At 43.7% G+C, this 27,599-nt stretch overlaps 1 protein-coding gene across 2 annotated transcripts in view; it reads left to right on the top strand.

The window, feature by feature from the left end:
- The window catches only part of dnah5 (dynein, axonemal, heavy chain 5), a 142,048-nt gene that overhangs the window by 108,802 nt on the left and 5,647 nt on the right, over window positions 1–27,599 (top strand). For both annotated transcript variants that reach the window (XM_079693697.1, XM_079693696.1), the window contains 12 exons: window positions 3,072–3,176; window positions 3,490–3,628; window positions 4,190–4,304; window positions 5,836–6,026; window positions 6,911–7,032; window positions 9,786–9,935; window positions 11,002–11,247; window positions 11,650–11,869; window positions 13,158–13,363; window positions 14,014–14,217; window positions 26,176–26,391; window positions 27,281–27,493. In XM_079693697.1, coding sequence (XP_079549823.1) covers window positions 3,072–3,176; window positions 3,490–3,628; window positions 4,190–4,304; window positions 5,836–6,026; window positions 6,911–7,032; window positions 9,786–9,935; window positions 11,002–11,247; window positions 11,650–11,869; window positions 13,158–13,363; window positions 14,014–14,217; window positions 26,176–26,391; window positions 27,281–27,493 — 2,127 coding nt within the window. The remainder of the gene's footprint in view (window positions 1–3,071; window positions 3,177–3,489; window positions 3,629–4,189; window positions 4,305–5,835; window positions 6,027–6,910; window positions 7,033–9,785; window positions 9,936–11,001; window positions 11,248–11,649; window positions 11,870–13,157; window positions 13,364–14,013; window positions 14,218–26,175; window positions 26,392–27,280; window positions 27,494–27,599) is intronic.

The raw sequence follows: 27,599 nt of genomic DNA, 5'->3' as shown, positions 1-27,599 counted from the left end.
ACAGGAGTAATGTGGTCCCTTTTCCTAACTCTGGTTAGTACACGAGCTGCAGCATTTTGAATCAGCTGAAGCGACTTGACTGACTTCTTGGTACACCCTGATAATAAGGAGTTACAATAATCCAGCCTTGAAGTAACAAATGCATGGACTAGTTTCTCTGCATCGTTTTGAGGCAAGATATGCCTGATTTTTGCAATGTTACGTAGATGGAAGTAGGCGGTCCTTGAAATTGATTTTATGTGGGCGTTAAAGGATAAATCCTGATCAAATATAACACCAAGATTCCTTACAGTCTCACTGGAGGCCAAATTAATGCCATCCATAGTTAATATATCTTTAGATAATTTGTTTCGTAGATTCTTCGGGCCAAGTACAATAACTTCAGTTTTGGTCGTGTTTAACATCAAAAAATGTAAGGTCATCCACGTTTTTAAGTCCTTGAGGCAGTCTTGAATTTTATTTAGATGATTAATTTCATCAGGCTTGATTGATAAATATAGTTGAGTATCATCCGCATAACAATGAAAGTTTACAGAATGATTCCTTATAATATTGCCTAACGGAAGCATATGGTGAACAAAATAGGTCCAAGCACTGAGCCCTGTGGCACTCCATGGCTAACTTTGGTTTGCATGGAAGATTCATCGTTGACACGTACAAACTGAGAGCGTTCAGATAGATAAGACCTAAACCAGCCTAAAGCAGTTCCCTGTATGCCAACTAAGTGCTCTAGTCTTTGCAATAGGATATCATGGTCGATAGTATCAAATGCAGCACTAAGATCGAGTAAGACAAGAATAGAGACAAGTCCCTTGTCAGAGGCTATTAGAATGTCAATGCGCAATTCAAACACACCGTTAGGCGTGGGCGTGGACGCGCTCCCGCACGTTTGGCCTCCGGTCCTCCTGTACGCGTTCCCACCCCTGGCTCTGATACCCCCAACTCTGGCCAGAGTGAGAGAACAATGCCACACACTGATCCCAATAGCTCCACACTGGCCTGCAATGTACTGGCTCGCGGAGATATATCAGCTGCTGTGCGGGCAGCCGTGGCAGCCCCTGCTACGCAGGGACATACTGTCTCAGGCGGGGGGGACGATTTTTCACCCACACCCAGAGCGCTTGGCACTATGGGCCTGGCCCGTGAGTGGTATAACCTGAATACAGTGGGGCTCCCTCAGAAGGTGATAAACACGATTCAGAGTGCAAGAGCTTCCTCCACCAGGTCCCTCGGGTGTTTGAGGAGTGGTTTCTTCAAAAAGGGACACATCTCTTTTCAATGTCCTGTCGGGGTGATTCTATCATTTCTACAGGACCTAATTGATAAACACAGAGCTTTCTCTACGATCAAAGTCTACCTGGCTGCTATTGCTGCATGCCATGTGGGCTTTGAGGGAAAGACGGCGAGCCAACATCCCTTGGTCTGCCGTTTTATGAAAGGGGCTCGCAGGCTCCTCCCTGTTTCCAGGTCACTGGTGCCCTTATGGGACTTGGCAGTGGTTTTAGATGGGCTCACTCGACCTCCATTTGAACCCCTGGAAGAAGCTGACATGAAACACCTGTCACTGAAGACAGTGTTGTTACTGGCTCTGGCATCTACCAAGCGAGTCAGTGACATTCATGCGCTCTCTTTACATCCTTCACGCACTCAGTTTGCTCTGTGGTCAAAATGTCAACTTCCTGTATCTTATAATCTAAAATCCCTACTGATCAAAATTATGCTCCCCAGGGAGTAAACACTTTGGATTTTAATGATCCCATGGCCTTCCTCCACCACCATGCTCCAGATGTTTGACCTTTAGGTTTGTGTGTGTGTGTACATCAGTTTGCCTATAGAGCCAACAGATACACGGATGATGCCATCGCAACGGACCTTCACACAGCTATGAGCAACCTAGAAGGCCCAGGCAACTATATAAGGATGCTGTTTGTCGATTTTAGCTCAGCTTTTAACACCATCATACCTGACATACTAGCGGAAAAACTGTCAAGCCTAGGTTTCCCCTCCATCTTATGCGCCTGGATTAATAATTTCCTTACAGACCGTCCTCAGACGGCCCTTATTGCTCCTCCACCCGCACCTTCAGCACTGGCTCCCCGCAGGGCTGCGTGCTGAGCCCGCTACTCTACACACTCTACACACACGACTACTCTCCCATTCACCCCTCCAACTCCATTTTAAAATGTGCAGATGACACCACTGTGGTCGGTCAAATATATTAGGGAGACGACAAGTCGCCATACAGAGACAAGATCCTGAAGCTGTCTGCGTGGTGTTCAGCTATTAACCTACATCTGAACACAAGCAAAACAAAAGAAATCATCATAGACTTCAGAAAGCACCATCTAGAACCCACCCCCCTTCACCTCAATGGAGAGGGAGTGGAGAGGGTCTCCACCTTTAAGTTCCTGGGGGTTCACATTTCGGAGAGCCTCAGCTGGACAGCACACACCATTGCAGCAGTTAAGAAGGCCTAGCAGCGACTACACTTCCTGAGGGTGCTTCGGAGAAACCGACTTAACAAGAAGCTGCTGGTGTCCTTCTACCGGGCGACCATCGAGAGCGTGCTGTCATACTCCATCTCAGGGTGGTATGCAGGATGCTCAGACAAGAAAGCCCTGCAGAGAGTGATCAGGATGGCAGAGAAAGCCATCGGCTGCCCCCTGCCCTCTCTGGAACATATCTCCACCTCCCGCTGCCGCAACAGAGCTAACAAAATAATAAAGGACAGCTCTCACCCAGGTCAAGTCACGGACAAACAGACTCAAAAACAATTTCTACCCCTGGGCCGTCAGGCTGCTTAACCACCACACATAATGCAATAACCGTAACCATTCTCACACATACACACACACTTTTAATGCACTTTATATACTATTTTTATATAAATATTTGTAACTATTTATTCCCCCGTATGATTGTTTATGTTGTCTGTCCTATTGCCGTGTTTTTTTAGTGTTATGTATGTGTTTGTATTTTTTGCACACTGGGACAGAGTTGCACTCTGAATGTCATTATACTCTGTGTATAATGACAATAAAAGGCTTTAACTTAACTTTAACTACTCACAGGAACTGGAGAAGGAAAGGACACATCTCTTGGAAGATGTGACATCTAACAAGAGAAAGATGAAGGAACTAGAGGACAACCTCCTCTACCGACTGACCAGCACACAGGCAAGGCAAACACATTTCAACGTGTTGAACATGATTGCCTCCAACTGAATTGGAGTTTTGGGCATGTGGTAATGTGAGTGTAGATACTGAACTTGTGGTGGAAGCTACTTTTTAAACCAGTTTGTCTGTCTTTATTTTTCATCCTGCTTTTAAAAAACAGATGATGAAGTATCTATCATTCTAAGTTACATTCAGATTTTGGCCATTACATTTGTTGCTAGGAAGGAAGAATATTATATCAGTAACAGCAATGGGTATTGTTTCTATTTTTATTCAACTTCTTACATACTCCTACAAATGTGTCTTTTTCTAGGGTTCACTGGTGGATGATGAGAGTCTGATTATTGTCCTTGGCAACACCAAGCGCACAGCTGAAGACGTCACTCAGAAACTGCAGATTGCGGCAGAGACTGAGATCCAGATCAACGCTGCCAGAGAAGAGTACCGGCCTGGTAAGTCATGACAATTGGCTCAAAGACAGAATTTCCTCTGATTGGTTACTATGTGCCAGCCAAGTTTATGTTCAGTTTCACAAAACTGATTCATTTTCAATTTACAATTCTGCTTAATCAAGGACTGCACCAAATAAAACATGTGCTCACCACTCACATCCCTCCAAAACCGATTTAGTTTATAACGAAAAGTATGTTGTTCTATGTTATATACTGTAAGGACAGTACTGTGTACAGCTTTGGAAACAATTAAGAGATCACTGCAGCATTATCAGTTTCTCTGATTGTACTATTTATAGGTATGTGTTTGAGTAAAATAATTGTAACAACATTCCTCTGTGTTGGAATTCAACAGACACTGGAATGTTGAGTACGGTAGTCTCTTATTTTTCTTCAGAGCTATATTTATGAAAAAGATTTTTTGAAAAAACAAAACGGACTGTAAAGTCAGCAGACACCTCAAAGCCTTAGTCACTAACTTGTGCTACAAGAACACTTGTTCAGCACACTTCCTTTGCCATTAATAATACCAATTTCTTTTTGTTTGTGCGTGTTTTTCAGTGGCCACAAGGGGCAGTATCCTGTACTTCCTGATCACTGAGATGAGTATGGTGAATGTCATGTATCAGACCTCTCTGAGACAGTTCCTGGGACCTTTTGACCTCTCTTTGGCCCGGTGAGAATACTCTTCTGCTCCCTGTACACAGCAAGCGATGCTGTTCAACTCAAAGTCAGCCTTTGTCTTAGAAATTGTGCTCCTCTAACTGGGATTTGTAAAGCCTCAGTGGGGGACTTGTTTCGGTTATTGGCATCATGAGTTAGTGCTGCTGGAGCACTTGGTGTACCCTCCAGGCAACTGAATTTGATTATAATTTGTGCGTCTGTTACATAATATTAGCTTTACACATAGTACTGATTTCCTAAAAGGGAAAACAAATGAATAGATTTAATTTACAGTTTACAGCCAATCTGTGGACCAAAACCTTCCTCAATAATTCTCCAATTATCTTTTATTTTATTTTTACATTTACAAACATTTATAGCACAAAAGAGCCTGCAATAATTTGTCAGAAACGTCACAATTATACATGGAGCTCATTTGAAAAGCAAGATAACATTGGAGAATACAATAAAGAAAGTCAATTTCCATTTATTATAGCCATCAATTAAAATAAACTGCCCTTCTTTTTAACAAAAGAAGCTCTGTGTAATTTACTTTGTTATTTAAAAATAAAGCTACCATGTGGTTGATTCTTGTAGTTTATATTATGAAATAGAGAAGTCACTCTTGTGCTTGACCTCTGTAGCTATGTAGTTGGAATACAAATACACTTATGAAGTCCCTATTTCTGTTATAATCTGAACAATAAAGTGCTTTTCAGTCTAATGTAACAATGCTACAAAGATGGCCTAAGCATCATCATAGGGTTATCATGATCAAATCTCTTTCACAGAGCTTCAGCAAATATTCCATATTATTTGCTTCATATACTGTAGCTCTCCTTAAATAAAAGATGCAGATGAAGTAAATATATTCATCATAAAGTTCTGTTTTCAATTTGTTTCCATCTCGCATTTCACTATTGCTCCTTAATTGCTTTTGTCATGGTTTGACCTTGTATACCCAATAACATATTTGAGGTATGTGTGTAGTGGACGTATTTGCTACAGTATGTTAAGGGTGGTATCTACAGCATATGTGATGATACTACTGACCATGTTTACTCTAATTGCGATATTTTGTATTTTTCAAAATACATTTGCTGTTTATCTTAGTGCAATGTCTGCATGAGGTGATCATCAAACACTGACAACCCATTTGAATCAGCTACCTATGCATTAGCAACTTCAACTACTTCTCAACAAATTATACAACTGATTGATTGCTAAAATACAGTACCCAGCAACCTTTTTTTCAACCTGTGTGTCTGTGTGATTATTATTTTTTTGTTTTGTTATTTTATCTCCCATTGTAAAGCGTCCTTGGGTTTCTTGAAAGGCACCATAAAATCGAAATTATTAATATTATTATTATTACTGCTAACTGTTAATCGCTAGAAATACGTTTCACATACACGTCAGTACTGTATCTATGCTCTAGTCAAGACTCCAAAATTAGGCATTATAGCCGTAGCTCTATGGAGGTATTATCCTGCAAATTAAATAAAACTCTACGTTTTATCTGCTCTCAAATTTTTCTCAAACAGTTCCTCCAAAAGCCCTATCACCAGCAAACGCATCGCCAACATCATAGAGTTTATGACTTTTGAGGTGTATAAGTATGCAGCACGTGGCCTCTACGAGGAGCACAAGTTCCTCTTCACTTTGCTTTTGACGCTGAAGATTGATATGCAGAGCAACAAGGTCAAACATGAGGAGTTTCTCACACTAATTAAAGGTAAGAGGAACATGTGAGCTATGTGCAGTAGGTATTTCTAATCTCTTTGATTTTGATTCTTGAAGTTTGCTAGTTGGAGGTTTCTATGTACAGATCATTTCAACCTTTCAAGCATAATAGCTGGCTCCTGAACATCATTGCATTTATAAACTACGTTGTCAGAAAGTCCAACCTGGAATTGGAAATACAACATACAAATGTTTGAAAATTATAACATGAGTCAGCAGTATTTTTTGACATAGTTTCCGGAAGTTTCTTTGTTTCTCCGACTCATCGCCCGTTTTTCACTCAACATTTTGTTGTCTTATTTTCTGAGACTGCCTACCTAGAATATACTTTTCTATTATTAGATTAAAAGAAAGACACTAAGTACACATACTGAATACCTGTCACCACAGAGACTACATTCAAATCTCAAAATACAGAGTAGAGAAGATATAAGTCTTGTTGTTCAGATATGACTCAACTCAAAACACCCTCCCTTTGTTTGTCAGACAAAAATTGCCACCTATTTCCTGTTTCTTAAATTGTCTTTTTTCATTATTTGCTAAGCAGAGATTTTTTTTAAAGCTCATCTCAAGATAAACATACATTTAATACTGCATTGGTAATGTAGCAGTTCAGTGTATAATAAATATGAAATGCTTCTCAACACAAGAATAAGACAGTCTGCTGCATGCATGCAGCTTCACCATCTGTCAGCTCCGACCTGCTGAACATTGACTCAGTATGACTTTTGTCTATATTTTTTAAGCTTATGTTTTCATGTTTCTTATATTGAAAGCATTCCTTATTTTGTATTTGAATATATTATTTTGTTATCTTTCATTCGTGTGTGTGTGTGTGTGTGTGTGTGTGTGTGTGTGTGTGTGTGTGTGATGCAGGAGGTGCATCTCTGGACCTAAAGGCCTGCCCTCAGAAACCAGCCAAATGGATCCTTGATATGACCTGGCTCAACCTTGTAGAGCTCAGCAAACTGTGGCAGTTCTCTGATATACTGGATCAGGTACAACACAAACATGCACATCTTGATGCATTAAGGTGTAACCTCAGAGCTGAAATGTTCTCATCTTTTTCACACACACATCCAACCCAATCAACTGTCACTCACACACCCTTATGGGTGAGTGACAGCCTGGTGGCTCCCAGGGAGGTAAAAGCTCACTGCTCTGTGAAATGAGCTTAGTTTGGAGAAACTTCCACTCAATTACTTTTTTTTTTTTTACACACACACACACACACACACACACACACACACACACACACACACACACACACACACACACACACACACACACACACACACACACACACACACACACACACACACACACACACACACACACACACACACACACACACACAGGTTTTTTATGTAGATAATGATCAAGGTGAAGTGGATTAACAGTTCTCTGTTTAATGAAAACAGTGTTCCCAGAGGAACAAGGCCAAGATAGGATTATGATGGCAGTTCAACCAGAATATAGTCTAATCCATCTGAGCCCCCTTTGGGACACTGTCTTCACACTGCTAACAAACTCGACTACAGAAATGATGCAGGGCCACCTTATTTCACACATCAAACACACAAACATCATATTCAAGCAACCCATTTTGCCTTTTGCATTAAAATCCTTAGACTGGTTTAGAAATGTGTGTGAATGTGTAACACAATCTACTATCAAGAACTGTTGATTTGCTCTTCAGAAAAGTGCTGTGCCTCTTAAATAAAGTGGAGCTCCTCACTGGCTAATAGACAAAGACAAGTACCTCTCAATTGTCAATGTGTTCCACTTAATGAATGTAAAGCTGGTGGATACTTCTCTTTCCTGAATAGTTACTCATTAGCAAAGACGATATACATTCTAAAATGACCCACTGAACACTTTAATGTCTTTATCATTTAACTTCAAGCTTTAAGTGGAGTAGGTATAATCTCCTCTGGAAATAGGATGGCTATGTACATTTACCTAAGAAACTGACCGCTTTCTGTTGTACCCTGATTTAACAAGATGTAATTAGGAAACCCTATAATATTTGATATAGATATAGGACCTGATAAACACAGCTATATTTGAATTTGAGAAACTGGATTTCTTGTGATTGTTATACTCATTTACTGGGTCTCTAAGAAGGCAAGGCAAGTTTATTTATACAGCACATTTCAACACAAGGCAATTCAAAGTGCTTTAGAAAAATGAAAGACATTAATAGCATTAAGAAACATATTATAAAATGATATCTAAAAACAATCATTTAAAAGCAATGATATAAAATGACATTTAAAAACACTAATTTAAAAGCAAAGATACATGAATAGAAGTTACAGTTTCCTTTGTTTTCCTTTCTGTCAAAGTTTGAGAAGAGTAAAGAAAGTAGCATTATGCCTTGCAGGTATAGAAAGCGGCCCGTCTACACTACAGGCATGAAAAAAATCCTGAAGCTGGGCGTGTCTGAAGCTTGGCGATTGTTTGCGAGCAACCAATAACAGGAATCTCCCGCCCCCGACATACAAAGCAATAGCAATGTTAAAACGAAGTAAACTGGATATAAACTCTCCAAACAGGCGAAAAAACTATCAGTTTCACCCACTGTCTCTGCCACCTCCCTCCATGCCTGGTTCCTCTGGTTTGTATCCCGGTAAATAGTTCCGGTCGTAAAGAACCGGGTGATTTGCTACCGTAATATCTCGTTTGGAATATGAGGAAATGAACTGCGGTCTGGCTCTCCCAGCTTGCACGCGGTTTGATTGGCTGCGCTTGCACTGGCGGGATTTGCATAAACGGGATTTGATTGGCTGACGCCAAGCATCGAGCCTCAAAAGTGCGTTGAAAGCATTTTTTGATGCCTGTAGTGTAGACGTACCGTCGCCCGTCTACACTACAGGCATGAAAAAAATCTTGAAGCTGGGCGTGTCTGAAGCTTGGCGATTTTTTGCGAGCAACCAATCACATGAATCTCCCGCCCCCGACATACAAAGCAATAGCAATGTTAAAACGAAGTAAACTGGATATAAACTCTCCAAACAGGCGAAAAAACTATCAGTTTCACCCACTGTCTCTGCCACCTCCCTCCATGCCTGGTTCCTCCGGTTTGTATCCCGGTAAATAGTTCCGGTCGTAAAGAACCGGGTGATTTGCTACCGTAATAATATCTCGTTTGGAATATGAGGAAATGAACTACGGTCTGGCTCTCCCCGCTTGCACGCGGTTTGATTGGCTGAGCTTGCACTGGCGGGATTTGCATAAACGGAATTTGATTGGCTGATGCCAAGCATCGAGCCTCAAAAGTTGAACATTGTAACATTGAACAACTTTTGATGCCGATAGATGCTCGTGATGCTTGCAAAGCCATGCCATGCTCCCCACAATGCAGTTCGGCGAAGATTAAAAATCTTCTACGTCACCCCATTCAAGTGAATGGGCGAAGCGTTGAAAGCATTTTTTGATGCCTGTAGTGTAGACGTACCGTTAAGACGTATGTTAATCCATTAACTTTGTCCTGAAGTAAACTAGACCAATATGTGAATACATTTAAATATTCAGCAGAAATTAAGATTGCTTTTGATCTGTGTTTTTTCTTTTTTGTAGTGATTGATTTCATTATGGGGCTGTTTTGGCAATCAATCCTTGTCGTAATGTGTTTTCCTTCAACATGTATTGATGTTATGTTTTGCATCTTCTCCTGTTCAGAGTTGATGTAATAGGAAGCAATTTTTTCTGTGTCCCTATTTCAGAGCTTTTTACATATTTCTTTCAGATAAGTCGTAATGAGAAACAGTGGAAGTCATGGTTTGATAAGGAGGCCCCAGAGGAGGAAGTGTTTCCAAACTCTTATGACCAGGCTCTGGACTGTTTCAGACGCCTGCTTCTCATACGCTGCTGGTGTCCCGACAGGACTATCGCACAGGTAAAAGGAGACATGTCTGTCTGTGTGGTTGCTGTGCCCAAAATAAAAGCGTCCGTCGCTTGAAACCAATCTCCACACAATCAGCTTCATCTCACTATATGTGTTTCCCCTTTCGTGCAACTGGTGTTCAAATTAAATTGCAAACGGTGCCTACAGTTGCATGATAATGGATTTGCAACATTTTAAGGAAGTCATACTGTAATTTTAATTAGCCTAAAGCAGCATGTTGTTGATCAAAAGATGGGTCAAAGCTTAAAAGTGCTTGTTTATGTTACAGATTGTGAAGGAAGCAGGACCCAAATGCAGATATAAATTTTAAAAAACTCCTTTATTTCAAGGCTATGATATAAGCAAAGACAAAACAGAACACTCACCGCAGAACTAGTCGAGGCAGAAGACGAACCGACAAAGACAGACAGAAAACCCAGAACTTAAATACACAAAAGACTAATCACACAACAAGACAAAGGTGAGGAGGGAGGAGGAAACACAGGGGCCACAGGTGAACATAATCAGACAATTAGACACACCAGGGAAACTAACGACAGGAGAAAAAACACAGGGAAAACAGCAAAACACCCAAACCTAGACATAGAACGTGACATAACCTAAACATACAAAACTACCAACGTGACATGAGCCTAGGAGTGTGACAGAGACTGGGCTCAGTAAAGATATTAAGTCTCCTTGGAAAAGTCTTTACTTGAAGGGACATTCATTTAGTAAAACAGATTTCCCTGTGGCTTACTTAGCCTCAATATGTGCAAGGGCTAATGGGTATTTATTTCTAACTGTTGGCTCGTGTATTAGTCCACTGCAGTTGAGCCTGGAGAGGATTTGTTTTGTTGCACTCATAAACAGTCCAGCACTTGTCCTTGTCTGACCTCCGGCAGCAGTATTAACTGAAAAGAGTAAGCCAGTAAAAAAGAACTCCTTTGAACTATTAATACAGTTTCCAGACTTCTAGAAAGTAAATATATTCCAATATAAAGTTTTAACTTCCTACATTACAAGGCAGTAAACAAACACATCTACTTTGCCTCATTACTTTCCCTTACTTCTCTAGGCCCGTAAATACATAATGGTTACAATGGGAGAGAAGTACACAGAAGGGGTGATTCTTGACTTGGAGAAGACGTGGGAGGAATCAGATCCGCGAACACCTCTCATCTGCTTCCTGTCAATGGGCTCGGATCCAACTGACACCATCATTGCGCTGGGGAAGAGGCTAAAGATTGAGACACGATATGTCTCCATGGGACAAGGACAAGAGGTCCACGCCCGCAAGCTTCTGCAGCAGACCATGGCTAATGTGAGTAAATGGTGTGGTCTTACTGCTTTATTGTATCGTTCAGTGTTACAACAGAACAATAAGTGACAGTGAGGGGATATGTCCCATTACCCCGTAACCTTTCAGGGTTAGTTGCTCACAAATATATAGTTTATACATATATACCTATTTTTCCAATCTTTACTACATTATCACTTGGCACCCTCCAGGCCCTTTGTTTGAGTAAAATTGCCACCTATTTCCTGTTTCTTAATTTTCCTTTTTTCATTATTTACTAAGCAGAGATTTGTTTAAAGCTCATCTCAAGGTAAACATACATGTAATACTGCATTGGTATTGTAGCAGTTCAGTGAATCATAACTATGATGTGCTTCATAGTTGCTTCTTGCAACCATTACCATCCTCTTGTTGTTTGTCCATCAGGGTGGCTGGGCCTTACTGCAGAACTGCCACTTGGGTCTGGACTTCATGGATGAGCTGATGGACACAGTGACAGAGACAGACTTCGTCCATGACAGCTTTCGCCTTTGGATAACAACAGAGGTCCACAGACACTTCCCCATCACCCTTCTGCAGATGTCAATCAAGTTCACCAACGAACCACCACAGGGCCTCAAGGCTGGTCTGAAAAGAACCTATGGAGGTGGGGACAATTTGGTTTACTTTAGTTCATTTTAATGGCGATTACAATAATTTCAAGGTCCCAAATTCTTGTGGAATTAAAGTAAATGTTCCACAGATTGATCCTTGGTTGATTTTTAGAAGAAGTAACAGAATAATAAGCATTCAAAATAGGATGTGTTATTATTATGAATGGGTAAATGATACCTTTACTCATTTTGGATTCACATGGACACCCACACACATTGACTTTAAGTAAGTCATATAATCAATAAATAAAGAGATGTGTTTGTATCCTCATCTGCTGCTTAATTCAGTGTATTTTACACCCACGTTCTTAAAGCCTGTAAGGTTTTTGAACTTGTAAATGCAGGGTTTGTGTTTTTAGTCAGGAAGAGAATATATAATATATATAAACCAGCTGTCTTTGGCTAGCTAATATCAGAAAGGGTTTTGTGAGTTTCCTTGGGAAAATTGTATTCAGCTCTTTAAATCTAACTGCAATTGAACATTGTATTTCTTTATCAGATTAAAAGAATATCAAATAGTTGATTGCATTACATACAGAATATTACACTTAATTTTCAGGGCGTGCAGATTTATACAATAAATCTTCAAAGCAGCTGTTTCCCATCTTCACATTTTACAATTCCCAATTGACATTAGATTGAACCTTCTGGATTTGAGGGATACAAAGCCTCACACATGGGATTGCTTATTAGTTGAATATGGCAGAGATCTTTTTCACAAAGTTGGAGAAGCAGTGTGTGGATTCAGAAGATAATGGAGCTGATATTTTTTCCTCCTGTTTTTTAAATGGAGATTTGAATCACTTTCCCAAACTTCATTAGATCTCAGGAAATCCCTTTGAGACGGTGCTTGTCAGTGATTTCCCAAAAGAGATTTGCTCATTTGCATTAAGCAAAGTTTACGGGTGTATACATTACTGAATGCATATGTGTCATATCTGGAGTCGGGTGCCGACAGGATTCATATCCCTGTACGCAGCGCTGCCCACCCAGTTAGGTTCCCAAGTGTGCACATAGTCTACTCAGCAGGTAGTAGCAACAAGTGTACAGAATAGTTCCAAGCTTTGAAGCTTCATTAATAATGTTGACATTCTCTCTAGTGCATACAAACACACAAGGAATGTGAGGAAATGTCTTTGAAGAGAAAGTTGGCTAACAATTTTCTTTGGATTGCAGATCCAAATGTAGCCTTCCAAAGCTGGTAGAACCACCATTTTCTGTAGCGTTCACTGACCTTTTAAATAGAGCTGCTCATGTATTCATTCATGTATCCCTCTCTAGGTATAAACCAAGACCTTCTGGATGTCAGTAACATGGGGCAGTGGAAGCCAATGCTGTATGGAGTGGCCTTTCTGCACAGCACGGTGCAGGAGAGGAGAAAGTTCGGGCCTCTAGGATGGAATATCCCCTACGAGTTCAACCAGGCCGACTTCAACGCCACTGTTCAGTTTGTTCAGAACCATCTAGATGACATGGACATTAAAAAGGTATATTCGATGCAAACTACAATGTAGACCACTATGTGAACAAAAACATAGTTAAGAGATGAGAGCAACATTAGGAATGGGTAGAAACCGTTCCTTAGTGCAGAAGAGAATGGTTTAAAATGCTCTATGATAGCATCATAGTGTTGGGATGAGTGTGCAGCAGGTGGTGTTCTCTTACTCTCCCTTTTTCCATAACAATAACCTCCTATTGGGAAACCGACCAAAATCAAAAAAAGATCTGCCACAAAATTGCACAAAAAATGTGTGAATTTTTTTTCAAATGCTTTTGTGTGCTATCAAATATTTCCAGAAGTCCTGCTACTTAATGACAGCTCCAACTTGGAACTTGGAACTAGCCCATTAACTAATATAATTTAGATCGGAAGCTCCTCAACCTGTCAATATACAAATATGGCTTCCGAGGATATTTCAAGCCTGAAGCAGAATCAATTCCCTATTGTCCAATTTCTACAGTTAAAGTTTTGCTTATCCTCATAGTTTCTGCCAAGCAAGAATGTCAAGACTTTTCTAAGGAGTTGATTAATGTTGGCATGTGAAATTAAAGACAATTGTTTAAAGACATTTATTGTAACCATTTCAAAAACTGTACTTGCCGTCCTCTTGTATTATAATTTATGTTATCTTCTCAGGGAGTGTCATGGACCACGGTGCGATACATGATTGGAGAGATTCAATACGGTGGCCGAGTGACTGACGACTATGACAAGAGGCTCCTCAACACCTTTGCCAAAGTGTGGTTCAGTGAGGAGATGTTCGGACCTGCCTTCAACTTTTACAAAGGCTACAGCATCCCAAAATGCTCCAATGTTGACCAGTATCTGACATACATTCAGGTGAGTTACACTCTAATGATTGAGTGCAAACGCCAGGCATTTGTAGGACTTGACATGTTGCTGAATTTTCACTGTTATTCTCTGATAAGTGACACTGGCTTGATGATTACATGTATGTTTGCTAATTCAAGCCCTACCTCCCTACATTTTTGTTCAAGCTTTGCACCTGTCATGTTTGCATTTGTTTCAGTTTTTTCTATGTCGTCGTCAAGTGACATCAAAAACAGTGAAAATATCCACATGAAGAGATATGAGGTTTCTGCAGGATGCCCACATTCGCAGTCTTGTCACATCCAGAGACGGAGTGCCATGTTTAATTTTTCGATGAAGTGCAAGCATGCTCATTTTATAACAGATTATGCATGATTTATTATTGTGCTTGTTTGTTTAACTGGTGGGTTTGTGTTTGTGTGTGTGTGTTCTGTATGTGCCTGTGTGTGTGTATGACTGGGGGCAGTTCCTGAGCTAGTTTCTTTAAAGCTGGTTTCATTATGATGGATGCCCAGGGCTGCCAGGCTCAGCAAGCTTATTCCTCTGCACCGCCTCTCAAATAGAGAGTGACAAACACAGCCTTGAAGAACACACAAACATCTGAAATAAACTTACACAGGCAAAACATTCAAACACACATCCAATACACACACATGTTTATGCGTATCTAAATAAACTTAATACACAACAGAACACAATGTGCCAATAATTCCATGTATTTAAATCAATCAGACTGACAGGAACAAAGTTAAAATTCCCTGAGGAAATAAATGACCCTGGTAAGGGACAACGGGTATCACACAGTTTCATACACTATTTTTTGTGTGTTAATTGCAGTTTCACACCATTACATCATTCTTGTGTGTTGAAGTCTTACAGTATAAGTACAATAACGTTTTACTGTGGTCATATTCTCAGCTAGGGTTCAGATTAGATATTGGATCTATCTTAGTTTTTTAGGGGTTTAGTTGACATGACAGACACAAAGTCATTTTGTTAGAATGTTCCATTGCACACCAAACTGACACCAAAGAACACGTCCCGACGGAACGTCGCCTCACGTCTCCTGCGTCTTGGCCATGTTTCGCAACATGTGTCTATGGAACCATAGACTGTATATAGAGGCGAAGTCCCGCCCATTTCCTTCCGACCCATGGGACCTTATTTCGGAAAAATTATGTATTGAAGTCACTGAGGAGAGAAAGATTATCTTTCGATCCCGTTTTAATTGTACCACAAATTACACATATGATGTTTGTCAATCTTAAAAAAATTATTTCCAGGTCAAAAAAAGTCAGTTTGTCATAAAACTGTTGAAATATAAGACTATGAATAATACGCAACTAGAAAGACTACAAATCCCAGAATCCCGGTCCCGCATGCTGGCTCTTACGGAACCGACTAACTCCCCTTTTGTTTATGTACAGCGCTCAACATGCCCAGACTCAGTGGCGAGCCGCCAGGGCCCTCTAGGCCCTCTGTGATAAATATGTTATGAATATATATGAAAATAATATTTGAAAAGATAAAAGAAATGATATATATATATATTTTTATATTTCTCATTAGTTTTACCAAAATAACTTGACTTAATTGTATTGAAAATAACATTTCCAAAGAAATAAATCCTTCGAATCTGCCTGCAGTTTCTGTTGGAATGTGAAGGGTTAAATGCCGTCTCTGTGAGTTATGTGAAGACAGGAGAGCTTGTTGGTCCCTCTGTAGATTCACAGAGGGCCAGCTTTAGTAACTATAGGTTACTTACGTAACCCCAGTTCTCAGAGTAATATGAAGTGAGATGTCTCACTATGGGATGCGCCTCATCGCGGAGCAAACAGAAGCATCAATCTCATTACGCCAATCCTGATAGGCTGGTGATCTTGACGTCAGCGTCAGGGAATCTACCCCCTATAAGTAGCTTGCGCTACGCCGCATGCATCATTCATAATAAGCACCTCTTCTCGCTTCATCATAGCAAGGAGGGCCGTCTGGTGAGACATCTCACTTCATGTTACTCTGAGAACTGGGTTAAGTAAGTAACCTATAGTTCTCATTCGTAAAACTCCGTTCGATGTCTCACTATGGGATATTGTAGCTCCCGTATTGCCAGACGAGCTTATCTAAAAAATCACCAAACCCAACCAGAATTTAACAGTTAGAGCTCTAACTCAGCAGGGGGCCCAGCACTGCATGGGCCACACTGGGAGCAGAGACGTCTAATCTGTAAAAGCGGACAAAAGTGAGCGGCGAGGACCAGCTCGCTGCTGCACAAATGTCTTGGATGGAAACACCCTTGAACAAAGCCCAGGATGTAGCCAGACCACGAGTCGAATGAGCACGCAAACCCGAAGGTGCCTGCAGACCCTGACTCGTGTAAGCCAAAGCAATTGCCTCCACAATCCAGTGAGAGAGCCGTTGCTTAGTAACAGGCTTGCCCTTCTGAGGGTTAGCCCAGGACACAAAGAGTTGGTCATTATGACGAAACTCTTTTGATCTGTCCATATAAGTGCGTAAAGCACGGACTGGACATAGCAAATTCGGCTGCTGTTCACCGGAGGGACACAGCGGCGGAGGAAATGCCTCAATGTCAATGGGGGTACATGAACCAACCACCTTAGGTATAAAGGCAGGGTTGGGCTTCAGCAACACTCTCGTTAACCCTCGGGCGAACTGAGTGCATGAAGGATGTACAGATAGCGCATTAATGTCACTGACTCGCTTGGCGGATGCAGGGGCCAGTAACAGCACTGTCTTGAGTGACAGGTGCTTCATGTCAGCTTCTTCCAGGGGTTCAAATGGGGCTCGAGTGAGCCCATCTAAAACCACTGTCAAGTCCCATAAGGGCACCAGTGACCTGGAAACAGGAAGGAGCCTGCGAGCTCCCTTCATAAAACGGCAGACCAGAGGATGCTGGCCGGCCGTCTTACCCTCAAAACCCACTTGGCATGCAGCAATAGCAGCCAGGTAGACTTTGATCGTGGAGAAAGCTCTGTGTTTATGAATTAGGTCCTGTAGAAATGATAAAATCACTCCCACAGGGCATTGAAAAGAGGTGTGCCCTTTTTGAAGGCACCAGTCCTCAAACACCCTCCACTTAAAGTCATAAAGAGACCTAGTGGAGGAAGTTCTCGCACTCTGAATTGTTAGGATTATGTTTTTAAACAGGACCCAGGCGCAGGCAATGACTGAAGATGTTTAAATGGTTTATTGTTTCGGAGACTCAGGCAGGTTTGGTGATTATGGAGGTCCGGAGTGGAGGTAGGCAGTGAGAGGCTGGACTGATTACCAGGCAGGCAGGTAGGATGCAGGAAGAAGCAGGCAGGTTGGCTGGAAGCTCTGGTGGATGATGGCCGAGGGATTGCACTGGAAACACAAGAGAAACTAGTTACAAAGAGTACGGATTTACACGCAGACAGAATAACTGAATGGGCAGCCAGGAGGATGTAATACCACTGGTGTAGAAAACAATCTGGCGGTGAGTTGCTGGGAGACTGGAGTAGATAAGCTGTGTCCTGATTAGATGATGAGGGACAGCTGAGTCGGACGGCCAGGTGAGAGCAATCAGGCTGCTGCCTGCAAGGGACACCACACCCTCTCCACACACACACACAGGGGAACAAACAGGGACACAGTTTGGACTGTGACATGAATAGTGTTTATCACCTTCTGCGGGAGACCCACTGCATTCAGATTATACCACTCACGGGCCAGGCCCATAGGGCCATGCGCTCCGGGTGTGGGTGAAAGATCGTCCCCCCCCGCCTGAGACAGTATGTCTCTGCGTAGGGGGAGCTGCCACGGCTGACCGCACAGCAGCTGCTTTATCTCCGCCAGCCAGTACATTGCAGGCCAGTGCGGAGCTATCAGGATCATTGTGTGTCGCCGTTCCCTCACTCTGGCCAGAGTTGGGGGTATCAGCGCCAGGGGTGGAAACGCGTACAGGAGGACCGGAGGTCAAATGTGCGTGAGCGCGTCCACGCCTAATGGTGCGTTTTGATCGCACATTGAAAAGAAAAGCTGACAGTGAGCATTTTCTTTTGATGCGAACAGATCTACCGCGGCTCGGCCGTAACGCACCCACAGCTGGACGCACCAACCATTGGATGTAGAGTCCAGTCTGCATACAGTGGTGCACCTCTGGACAGCAGGTCTGCCCCGAGGTTCATCACACCCGGTACATGCGTCGCTCTCAGAGAGAGGAGACAACCGCAGCTCCACAAGATCAGTTTGCGTGCCAGCATGTGTAACTGGAGAGAGCGCAAACCCCCTTGTCGGTTTATATACGATATTGTGGTCGTATTGTCCGTCCTCACGAGGACATGGTGTCCTCTGAGAAAAGGCAGAAAGCGTTTTAGGGTGAGGAACACCGCTAAAAGCTCCAGGTAATTTATGTGCGACCGCTGGAGGTCTCTGCTCCAGAAACCCCTCACCGGACGACCTTCGTAAATACCTCCCCAGCCTGTCAGACATGCGTCTGTGGTGACCACCTTCCGTGAAAGTACAGCACCCATAGGCACGCCCCGTACCAGAAAAGTCGGGTGCAGCCAGTGGCGCAGTGCCATTACGCATTTCACAGTAACTATCACTCTCCGCGCGCCATGACGCGCGGGGTTTAGTTTTAGAGCGGCTACCCAGCGCTGAAACTCCCTCATGTGTAACCGTCCCAGTCGTACGACCAGGATGGCTGACGCCATGAGCCCCAGTAACCGCAGTCATGATCTGAAAAGAACATGTTTGCGCAGCTGGAAATGAGCGAGGCAAGCTCTGAAAGCTTTCACTCTTTCCGCTGACAGGCGGGCTGTAAAGGGCACCGAGTTCAGGTGTAAACCCAGGAAGAGTACAGTCTGTGCCGGGCACAACATGCTCTTTTCTGTGTTTATTATGAAACCCAGGTTGATCAGGTGCTTTACGAGGACATTTGTCTGCGTAATAGCCTCCTGTTCCGACTGTGCGAGAAGCAGCCAGTCGTCGAGGTAGGTTGCCAGGCGAATCCCCTGTTGTCTCAACGGGGCTATCGCGGCTTCCGTACATCGTACAAACACTCTTGGACTGAGAGACAGACCGACGGGAAGGACTCTGTACTCTTAACAGACACCCTGAAAGGCGAACCTCAGATATTTCCTGTGTGGGTAATATACTGGGAGGTGGAAATACGCATCTTTCAGGTCGACTGATTTAAACCAGTAGTTTTGTCGTAGGAGACGCAGCAGAGATGTGATAGTGAGCATTCTGAATTTGTATCTTTTTAGATATTTGTTCAGAGCCCTCAAATCTAGTATTGGCCGAATTCCGTTCCCTCCCCGTTTGGGAACGAGGAAATACTTGGAATAAAAGCCGCTCTGACTCTGCTCGGCGGGTATTATAGATATAGCCTTCTTTTCTAGAAGTGAGAGAATCTCTCTCTCCAGAATATGGGCTGACTCTCCTCGGGCTTGTGAATACAGAACGCCCGAGAAGCGAGGGGGGGTGACAGCGAATTGGAGTCTGTAGCCCCGTGTTACTGTCTTGAAAACCCAAGCAGACGTTGTGAGCATCTCCCACTGTTTGCTCCTTAGAGCCAGCGGAGATGTCACGTCTCTTACCCTCTGAGTCTCTATTTGTTCTGTTATGGGGCCCTCTAGTGTCTGAACACGATGGTACCCCATTTCGACAATCCCCACCGAGACTGCGCATGCGCGTGACGGTGGTGCCTTCACAACCCCAGCCGGCACTGCGCATGCGCGTGACGGTAGCGGCTCTATAACCCCAGTCGTCACTGCGCATGCGCATGGCGGTGGTGCCTTCACAGACCCGTCTATTATCCACCTTTTGAGAGAGGCCGTAGCTGCTCTGAAAAGAGGGACAGGCGACAGACTGTTTATTGTTTTTATTGTCTTTCTTTTCATTTTTTTGGACTGCGCCCTCGGCTTGAAGCCTGGATGCGACAGTGAAAAATGGTTTATTTGAAAACAACAACAATTGTGACATGTGTTTTTGTGACTTAGGCAGATAGCAGAACTCGCTGTCTCTGGTATTAAGTCTGTTTCCCTTCTGGCGCGAACTTGAGGATGGCGTTGCGGCATCACTCGAGGCGGCGGGAAGATCGAGGCCTGGTGGAACCCCGAAAACACATCTGGAGCTGGGGAACAGGGAACTTCCAGCTCTGTCACCGAGGAGAGGAGAGGAGGCTGTCAGGCCGCCCGCTTCTTCTTCCTCGACTGGTGACCGAAAATCTGAGTCGGCTGTGCCTGAACAGCAGCTGCCGAAACCGGAGATTTCCTCGGCCAGCTCGTCCTCGTCTCCTGCCTGGGCTGGGGACTCGGGGCGGGCTGTGGCCTCTGCTGCCTCGGTACCTTGAACCGGGCAGGACGTGAGGCAACTTGGGCGAAGGACTGCCGCGAGACCGTCGCAGGTAGCGGCTGGACCCTTCAGGGGAGACAGAGGTGGAGGGCCTCGTCTTCCTTCTTTTTCGACTCACATCTCCGCTGCATCGAGACTAAAGCGGAGCCGAAAATACCCTCAGGAATGATAGGCATGTCAAGAACATCCTCCTTTTCCCGGTCTGGGAGGTTGGTCAGGTTGAGCCACCTGGCTCTCTCCTGTTCCACCATTATGCCCATGACTTTGCCCGTGGCCTGGACTGCACAGCGCTGCACACAGAGGCAAATGTCCGTGATCTCGTCCCATATGGCCGTGATCTCGTCCCATACGGCCGGCCCAGGTTTGCTCGATAGGTCCTCGCAGAGCTCCGCCTGGTAGGCGGTCAGCAGTGAGGAGACATTGAGTGCCTTGACGGACAACGCTGTGGCTTTATAGGCCCTTTCCGTCATCGCTGACTGGAACCAGTCTGCCTTCACCGGTAGCGTGGGGTTCCTGCTTGGTGTCAGAGCCAGCCTCGGTTGGAGGTGGGCTGCCACCAGCGGTTCCATGGGCGGCATGCGGAGCAGGCCGAGCCTCTCCATACCGTCACAGTCCAGGGAGGAGGCACCCTGGATTGGGGCCTTATTACTGAAGGGGCGGTCTCTCCACGAGACCGACACCTCGTCCAGCATCTCCGGGAAGACTGGAAGGAGCTGCCTCTTTGTCCTCGCTGCTTGGGGCAAAGTCTTCCCCTCGTAGCGAGACCTGGAGGTCTCCTTGGCCATTTCAGGCCATGGGATGTCCAGCCTGGACGCGGCACGTTGACACACGGCCTGCAGGTCCATGCTCAGACAGGGCGAAGCTGGTGCGCTATCGCCCGGGAGAGCAGCCATCGCTCCCGGCTTTGCAGCCTGAGCTGATGACACGAAGACATCATCGTCTTGCTCATCCAAGTCGGACAGGAGGAACTCAGAGGTATCCTCTTCGTCCTCCATGTAGTCCAACTCCAGGACATCATCCGCGGGCGAGACCATGGTGAGGTCCAGTTGGGAGCCCCAGCTTGACACAGCGTGGGGCTCCGCTCTCGCGGCTGTTGCCGCCACCGGGCCCCAGCCTGACACGGCGCGGGGCTCCGGTTCAGCGGCTGCCGCTGTTGTTGAGCCCCAGCCTGACACAGCGCGGGGCTCAATCTCCGCGGCGGACGCCCCCATGTCTTGATTGCCGGCCGGCGAAACAGCGGACATGAGGGGGTCCTGTCCCGACAAGCTAGCTTGGCGTGCTAGCCGTCGGCGGAGGCTCTTGATGGTGAAGCGGGCACAATGCCCGCACGAGCCGGGGTTGTCGATAGCCTCCTGGGCGTGTTCCAGCCCGAAGCAGGACGAGCAGACCTGGTGTGAGTCTGTGCCTGATATCTTCAACCCGCAGCCGCAGAGCCGAGCCTCCGAGTCCCTGACTCCTCTGGTGTGAGGGAGAGAAGTGTCCATCTTGGTCGCCTTGGTGACGGCGTGGAGAGGACCCGCTCGTAACAGGTACGTTGCTGAGAAAAAATCCTTCCCCACCTGTCGTTAATCCGGAGAAAAAACGACGGTGTAGAATTTTATTCTCAAAGAATATTAACTGGTGTGTTAATACCCTTTTTATCTTCCCCTCCTCTGGTGTGAGAGAGAAAAAGAAAAAACCGTCCCCGCTACCTTGGTGTCGGTAGTGAGGAAAGGCAAGCTAGTAACAGGTGTGTTACCAGCTTGAAAAATAAAAACCTTACCTTTAATTCCGAAGAAAGAAACGGCGAGGTAGATTGCAACACTAACTGGTGTGTTAGTATTAACAGTCTTCTTGCAGAAGTATATATAGAAGTAGCCGGCGAGCGCCCGTCGACCGAAGTTAGCTTGGATAGCTTGGTTCTGTTTGTGGACTGTGTGAGCTAGCCCGGCTACCAATAGAGATGTGCTCTGAAGCGAGAAGAGGTGTTTGAATGATGCATGCGGCGTAGCGCAAGCTACTTATAGGGGGTAGATTCCCTGACGCTGACGTCAAGATCACCAGCCAATCAGGATTGGCGTAATGAGATTGATGCTTCTGTTTGCTCCGCGATGAGGCGCATCCCATAGTGAGACATCGAACGGAGTGTTACGAATGAGAACTCAATGAGAGAGTAATGTCAAATGACAGTACAATTGACCAATCATATCTTCCCTCTAAATGAGTGGGCTTTATTTTTGCGGACTTTATGACAAGTTCCGCCCGCTGTGAGGTTTATACATGTGTATAAAGCAGTATAAAGTGTTGCAGTGACGCGTCCTAAAACCCGGAAGTAAGCTGCGCTCGGGTTCCCTTGACACAAAAGCAATGGGATTTCTCCATAGGATTTTGGAAAATAGCTGGAAATAAGGTCTGTGGAAAACGAACCTGTTAGATGAATGCACCTTTTGTTCAGCCGGATAATATCCACATGTCTACCCTACTTTTATTATTTTCGAATCATAAATCTAATGGATAGATTTATGATCGATAGATTTATGATTAGCATAAGTTCGTTCATGATTGCTCACTTCAGTGATAGTGATGACATCGTTGCTAAATTATTAACCGAGTCATTTTCAAGATTGAGGTCAGAGGGCCTAGGTATAAAAGTCACAGCTCGGCACTGCCCAGACTTGAAGTGATTTTCACCTCGTTTAATACTTTTCGCCTCATTCTGAAAGAAAGAGGTGAAATGTGCCAACGTGACGGCCGTCTAGGTGTGTGGTGCGAGACGGGAGATGTAGTTCATTGAGTGGTTTCACACAAAAAAAGTGTTACTTCACAGTTAATCTTTTTTTTTTACTTGCAAAATTATCTTTTAAATTGACAAACATCATATGTGTAATTCGTGCCACAATTCAAACGGAATCTAAAGATAATCGTTCTCTCTCCATCGACATCAATACATACTTTTTCCGAAATAAGGTCCCATGGAGCTCCACCGGAAAGGGAGGGACTTCGCCTGATGTAGTGTCGGTGACGTCACCCATAGGATTCTGCAGAGTTGCCGAGAAGCCTCAGTAGGCGGTGGCGGCCACTAACGGCTCGATAGTGACGTCAGAGTCTAACTGCTTGCCTGCTCCAAATAGAGTAGCGAAGTCCCTCCCCTTCCGGGGGACCTCCATGGGACCTTGGCTGAAGTCGAATAATCCATTTAGTTTAGGAACCGTCCTAAACGGGTGAAATAACCCGGAAGTCCCTCAGTGGCAGCCATGATAAGTGCGGTTCGAATTCTCTACATGATAGGAAAGGAGGTTTCAAACTTCCTTTATAACCTCCTTTAGCTTAGGAACCACTGGACCTCCCTTACCGAAAGGAGAGGAGAAAATGCTGCCCCACAATGCCTTGCAGCCGCAGCATTTGCCGTCACACAACAGTCGGCCGTTCACGGAAACAAACGATTATGACGGATAAATTATATCATGAAAGTTACGGTGCTTATTAAGCATTTTGCAACACAAACTAACTGTATCACTATAACATGATGGTGATGGTGATAAAGAATGCATCTAACGTTCCGCTGTTCATTATAATAAAAAAACAGAGTATTAAACAAACCATCATGCTCTTACTTTGAAATCATGCAGAAATGTCGTCATCAGCAGGCCATCACGTGGTTTCCGAAAATAACCGAGTAACACGAGTAGATTTTAGCCGAGACCGGCGGAAAGTATGTCTCAAAATTCCGTGTGTGTAAAAAGACAATCCACAAGCAGAAATGTGAAATCCGCGAGCAGAGATTTGAGATCCGCAAGCGCATTTTTTGTCGACAAATACAAAATGGAGTCACAAATGCCTGATCGAAAGTTGTAAATGTTAAAGAAATATTCACAGATATTTTTTTTATTTGTGAAAATATTTAGCGTATTTGCAGATCCGTTTGCAAATCTTTTAAATGCATTTGTGGATGTAAATGTGTGATTTGGATATGTAAAACACATATCCAAATCACATATTTACACACAAATTATTTTTATGTTCACACAAATAATTATGAGACATATTTAAGCCCATAATCTTGGGAAATCAGTTCAGTGGGTGTGTATCTGTTTCCGGTTATTTTATTTTGAAATTCAGTTCCTGACGGACGCCAAAAAAGCCAGAGATTATAGAATTAAACCAATAAATAAAAACAAGGATAATTGTTTGTTATTGTTGAATAAATAACAGTGTGTTATTTAGAAAAGAATAACAAATTAGAAGGAAAAAAATATAAAAAAATACAGATTTCAGTATTCTGAGGCTCTGAGCCCCATTTATTTTCCTCGCGGACGGCAAAAAAAGTCCGACATTATACTTTAAAAAAATAAAAATAAATCGTGGCTTGATATTGAGTAAGAACATGTTTTTATGAACCACACAGCTTCCGGTCTTCCAAGACCTGACCGGACAAAAAGATGTGGTGCAGGCACGAAACACACTACCAATAGAAATACATTGCTTTAAAAAAAAAAAGGGGAAAATCGTGTTGGTGAACACAAATCAATAAATTAAATGTCGTGACTATAAAACGAAATGCCGTGAGACTGGGTTGAATCTGAGTAGGGCGACACAACGCTCATCTACGGCATGACATCTATCGACATCTATCGACGCCGAAAATCGGCTTGTTGTGTAAGGACCTTATGGGAATTTATATGCAATAGTCTGAATTGTCTCGCTGTAGTATTCAATGCTCCAGCTTCCTTCCATCATTCAGAGAGACACTAACGGCAATTAAAGCAATATCGTCTCTCCTCCCTGCCCCTGATTTGACATCAGCTCACTTCTTGAGTTACTAAAATTCAAATATCCTCATTAGAATATCTTGGGCCTCTGATTTGAATCCAAAAGCCTAGACTTTACCTCAATTAAAATATCATCTATGACAGCTGTGTAACCCTTATGAGGTCATCTGTTTAAAACAACATATTGTTGAGCAGCGTTATGTGATTTCTTGCAGCTCTCTGACCTTGTGAATAAATAATCAGCCATGAATATATAGGTATATTATCTTACACATCTCATACAACCACATAGGTGGCAGAGCTCCAAACATTAGTAACATAGTCAAGTAGGACCTTTTTCTTGGTTGTACGCCCACTGAGCGCAATTGGCTGGAAATGTGAGAGGGTGGGCTGAACTTATCACTGCATTGGGATGTCACAAATCTCCAACATGTTACGCACTCGCAGTGAAGAGCTTCACTGGAGGGGGAAAAGAAGCAGCTGGTGACACTTTGTGTATCAGAAGACTCACTTGGCTGTCTACACTTTACCCTGGCCAACAGTGGCTAAGCGGTGACCAAAACTGCAGTACAATATGAGGGAAATATGTAATAATACTGAGGTAAAAAGAGTTAACCAACCTTGAAAAAGGCTTAAAATAAATTCCACATAGTTAACGACAGTTCCCCCCATAAGCTCTGCCAGGGTGTTTCTGCCAGCTCAGTGTGAGGTGTTATGTCGCTCCATGGGGCACTGAGGGAACTTAGGCTCACTCACAGCACTTTGTTGTGAGAGTAGAGAGAAAGCCTCTTGGCTATTTCTTACTGACTATATTTTTACGAATGTTCTGAGAGATGAAGTGACCTCTGGTTCAATAACAGTTGCTCTTTCTCTTTTGCAGTCTCTGCCAGCATATGACACTCCAGAGGTATTCGGTCTCCACCCCAACGCAGACATAACCTACCAATGTAAGCTAGCTAAGGACGTGCTGGACACCATCCTCAGTATTCAACCCAAAGACAGCTCATCAGGCGGGGGGGAAACCAGAGAGGCTGTGGTGTCCAGGCTGGCTGACGACATGCTGGAGAAACTGCCTCCTGACTACGTACCCTTCGAAGTAAGCCTACATATATTTGTGCATATATGTGCATGTCTTCACCTTCAACTGTGTGTTTGGAAGAGTGAAGCATCATGCAATGTTCCCCCACTCGCCATGTGCACTCTCAAAGTGGCTGGTGTGCTGCAGTCAGAGAGGTGGGATGTGTGTTGGTGAGGTGATGGAAGGGTGTATGTGCTTGAGACGGTGATAGACGGTTAATGTTTGAGACAGTGATAGACAGGGGGGAGAAGTAGACTAGAAATAGAGGGGTGTGAATATCGCTTTGTTTATTCTGGGTTATCTTTCCTTTTTATGTCGCTTATGAAGAAGTGAGGTGAAAATGTGACTGATGCGAAGCACGTCATGGAAAACGTGTCAATGCGCGCCACACCCTGTCTCCACTTTCAATTCAAACTATCTGCTGGCCATCTCTCTGATTTTACAGTTTATGGAAGCAGTAAAACTGGATTATCCCCACAAAAAAATATTTTATAACAAGATTTACAATGCATAAATAAATGGAGGTACCGGTAAATACAATAATGTCATCATAGAAATAAAAGGCACATCTATCATGGGCTGCATTGTTAAAGAAACTTCAACAAATTAATAGAATCCGTCTATCATGTTCTTTTCTGTTTCTGAACACCATTGAAAAGTTTGTAGGTATTATCTAGATAAAACTTTCATGCAACACTTACAAAGCTGCAAAAGGACCAAACAAATATCTTTTTAGAAGGTTGTTTGTGGTGTTATAATCATTCCAGGAACATTTCCAGCTCGTAAACATGTCTTTCTATATCGACATAGCGAGCCTGTGTGGGCTCATGCGTCTTCATTCCATGGATATAAATCCTTCAGGAGATTCATTAAAGTTTATACTCTTATTTGATTCAAACATTTCCAGGTGAGGGAGCGCCTCCTGAAGATGGGACCTTTCCAGCCGATGAACATCTTCCTGCGTCAGGAGATTGATCGGATGCAGAGGGTCATAATCCTGGTCCGCAACACCCTTACAGATCTCAAGTTGGCTATCGATGGTACCATCATCATGAGTGAGAATCTGCGAGACGCCCTGGATTGCATGTATGATGCGCGCATTCCTGCCCGCTGGAAGAAGGTTGGTTGAAGAAAACTTGTTGAATTAAAAAATATGCACCCACTGTTCCCTTAACTCTATATTACTCACAGCCATTCTCTTTTTCTCACACTGGATATATGGAAAG

Source organism: Notothenia rossii, assembly GCF_949606895.1.
Source record: "Notothenia rossii genome assembly, chromosome: 7".
NCBI lineage: Eukaryota > Metazoa > Chordata > Actinopteri > Perciformes > Nototheniidae > Notothenia > Notothenia rossii.
The sequence above is the reverse complement of the archived record's forward strand: the minus strand, read 5'-3'. Positions and strand labels throughout refer to the sequence as shown.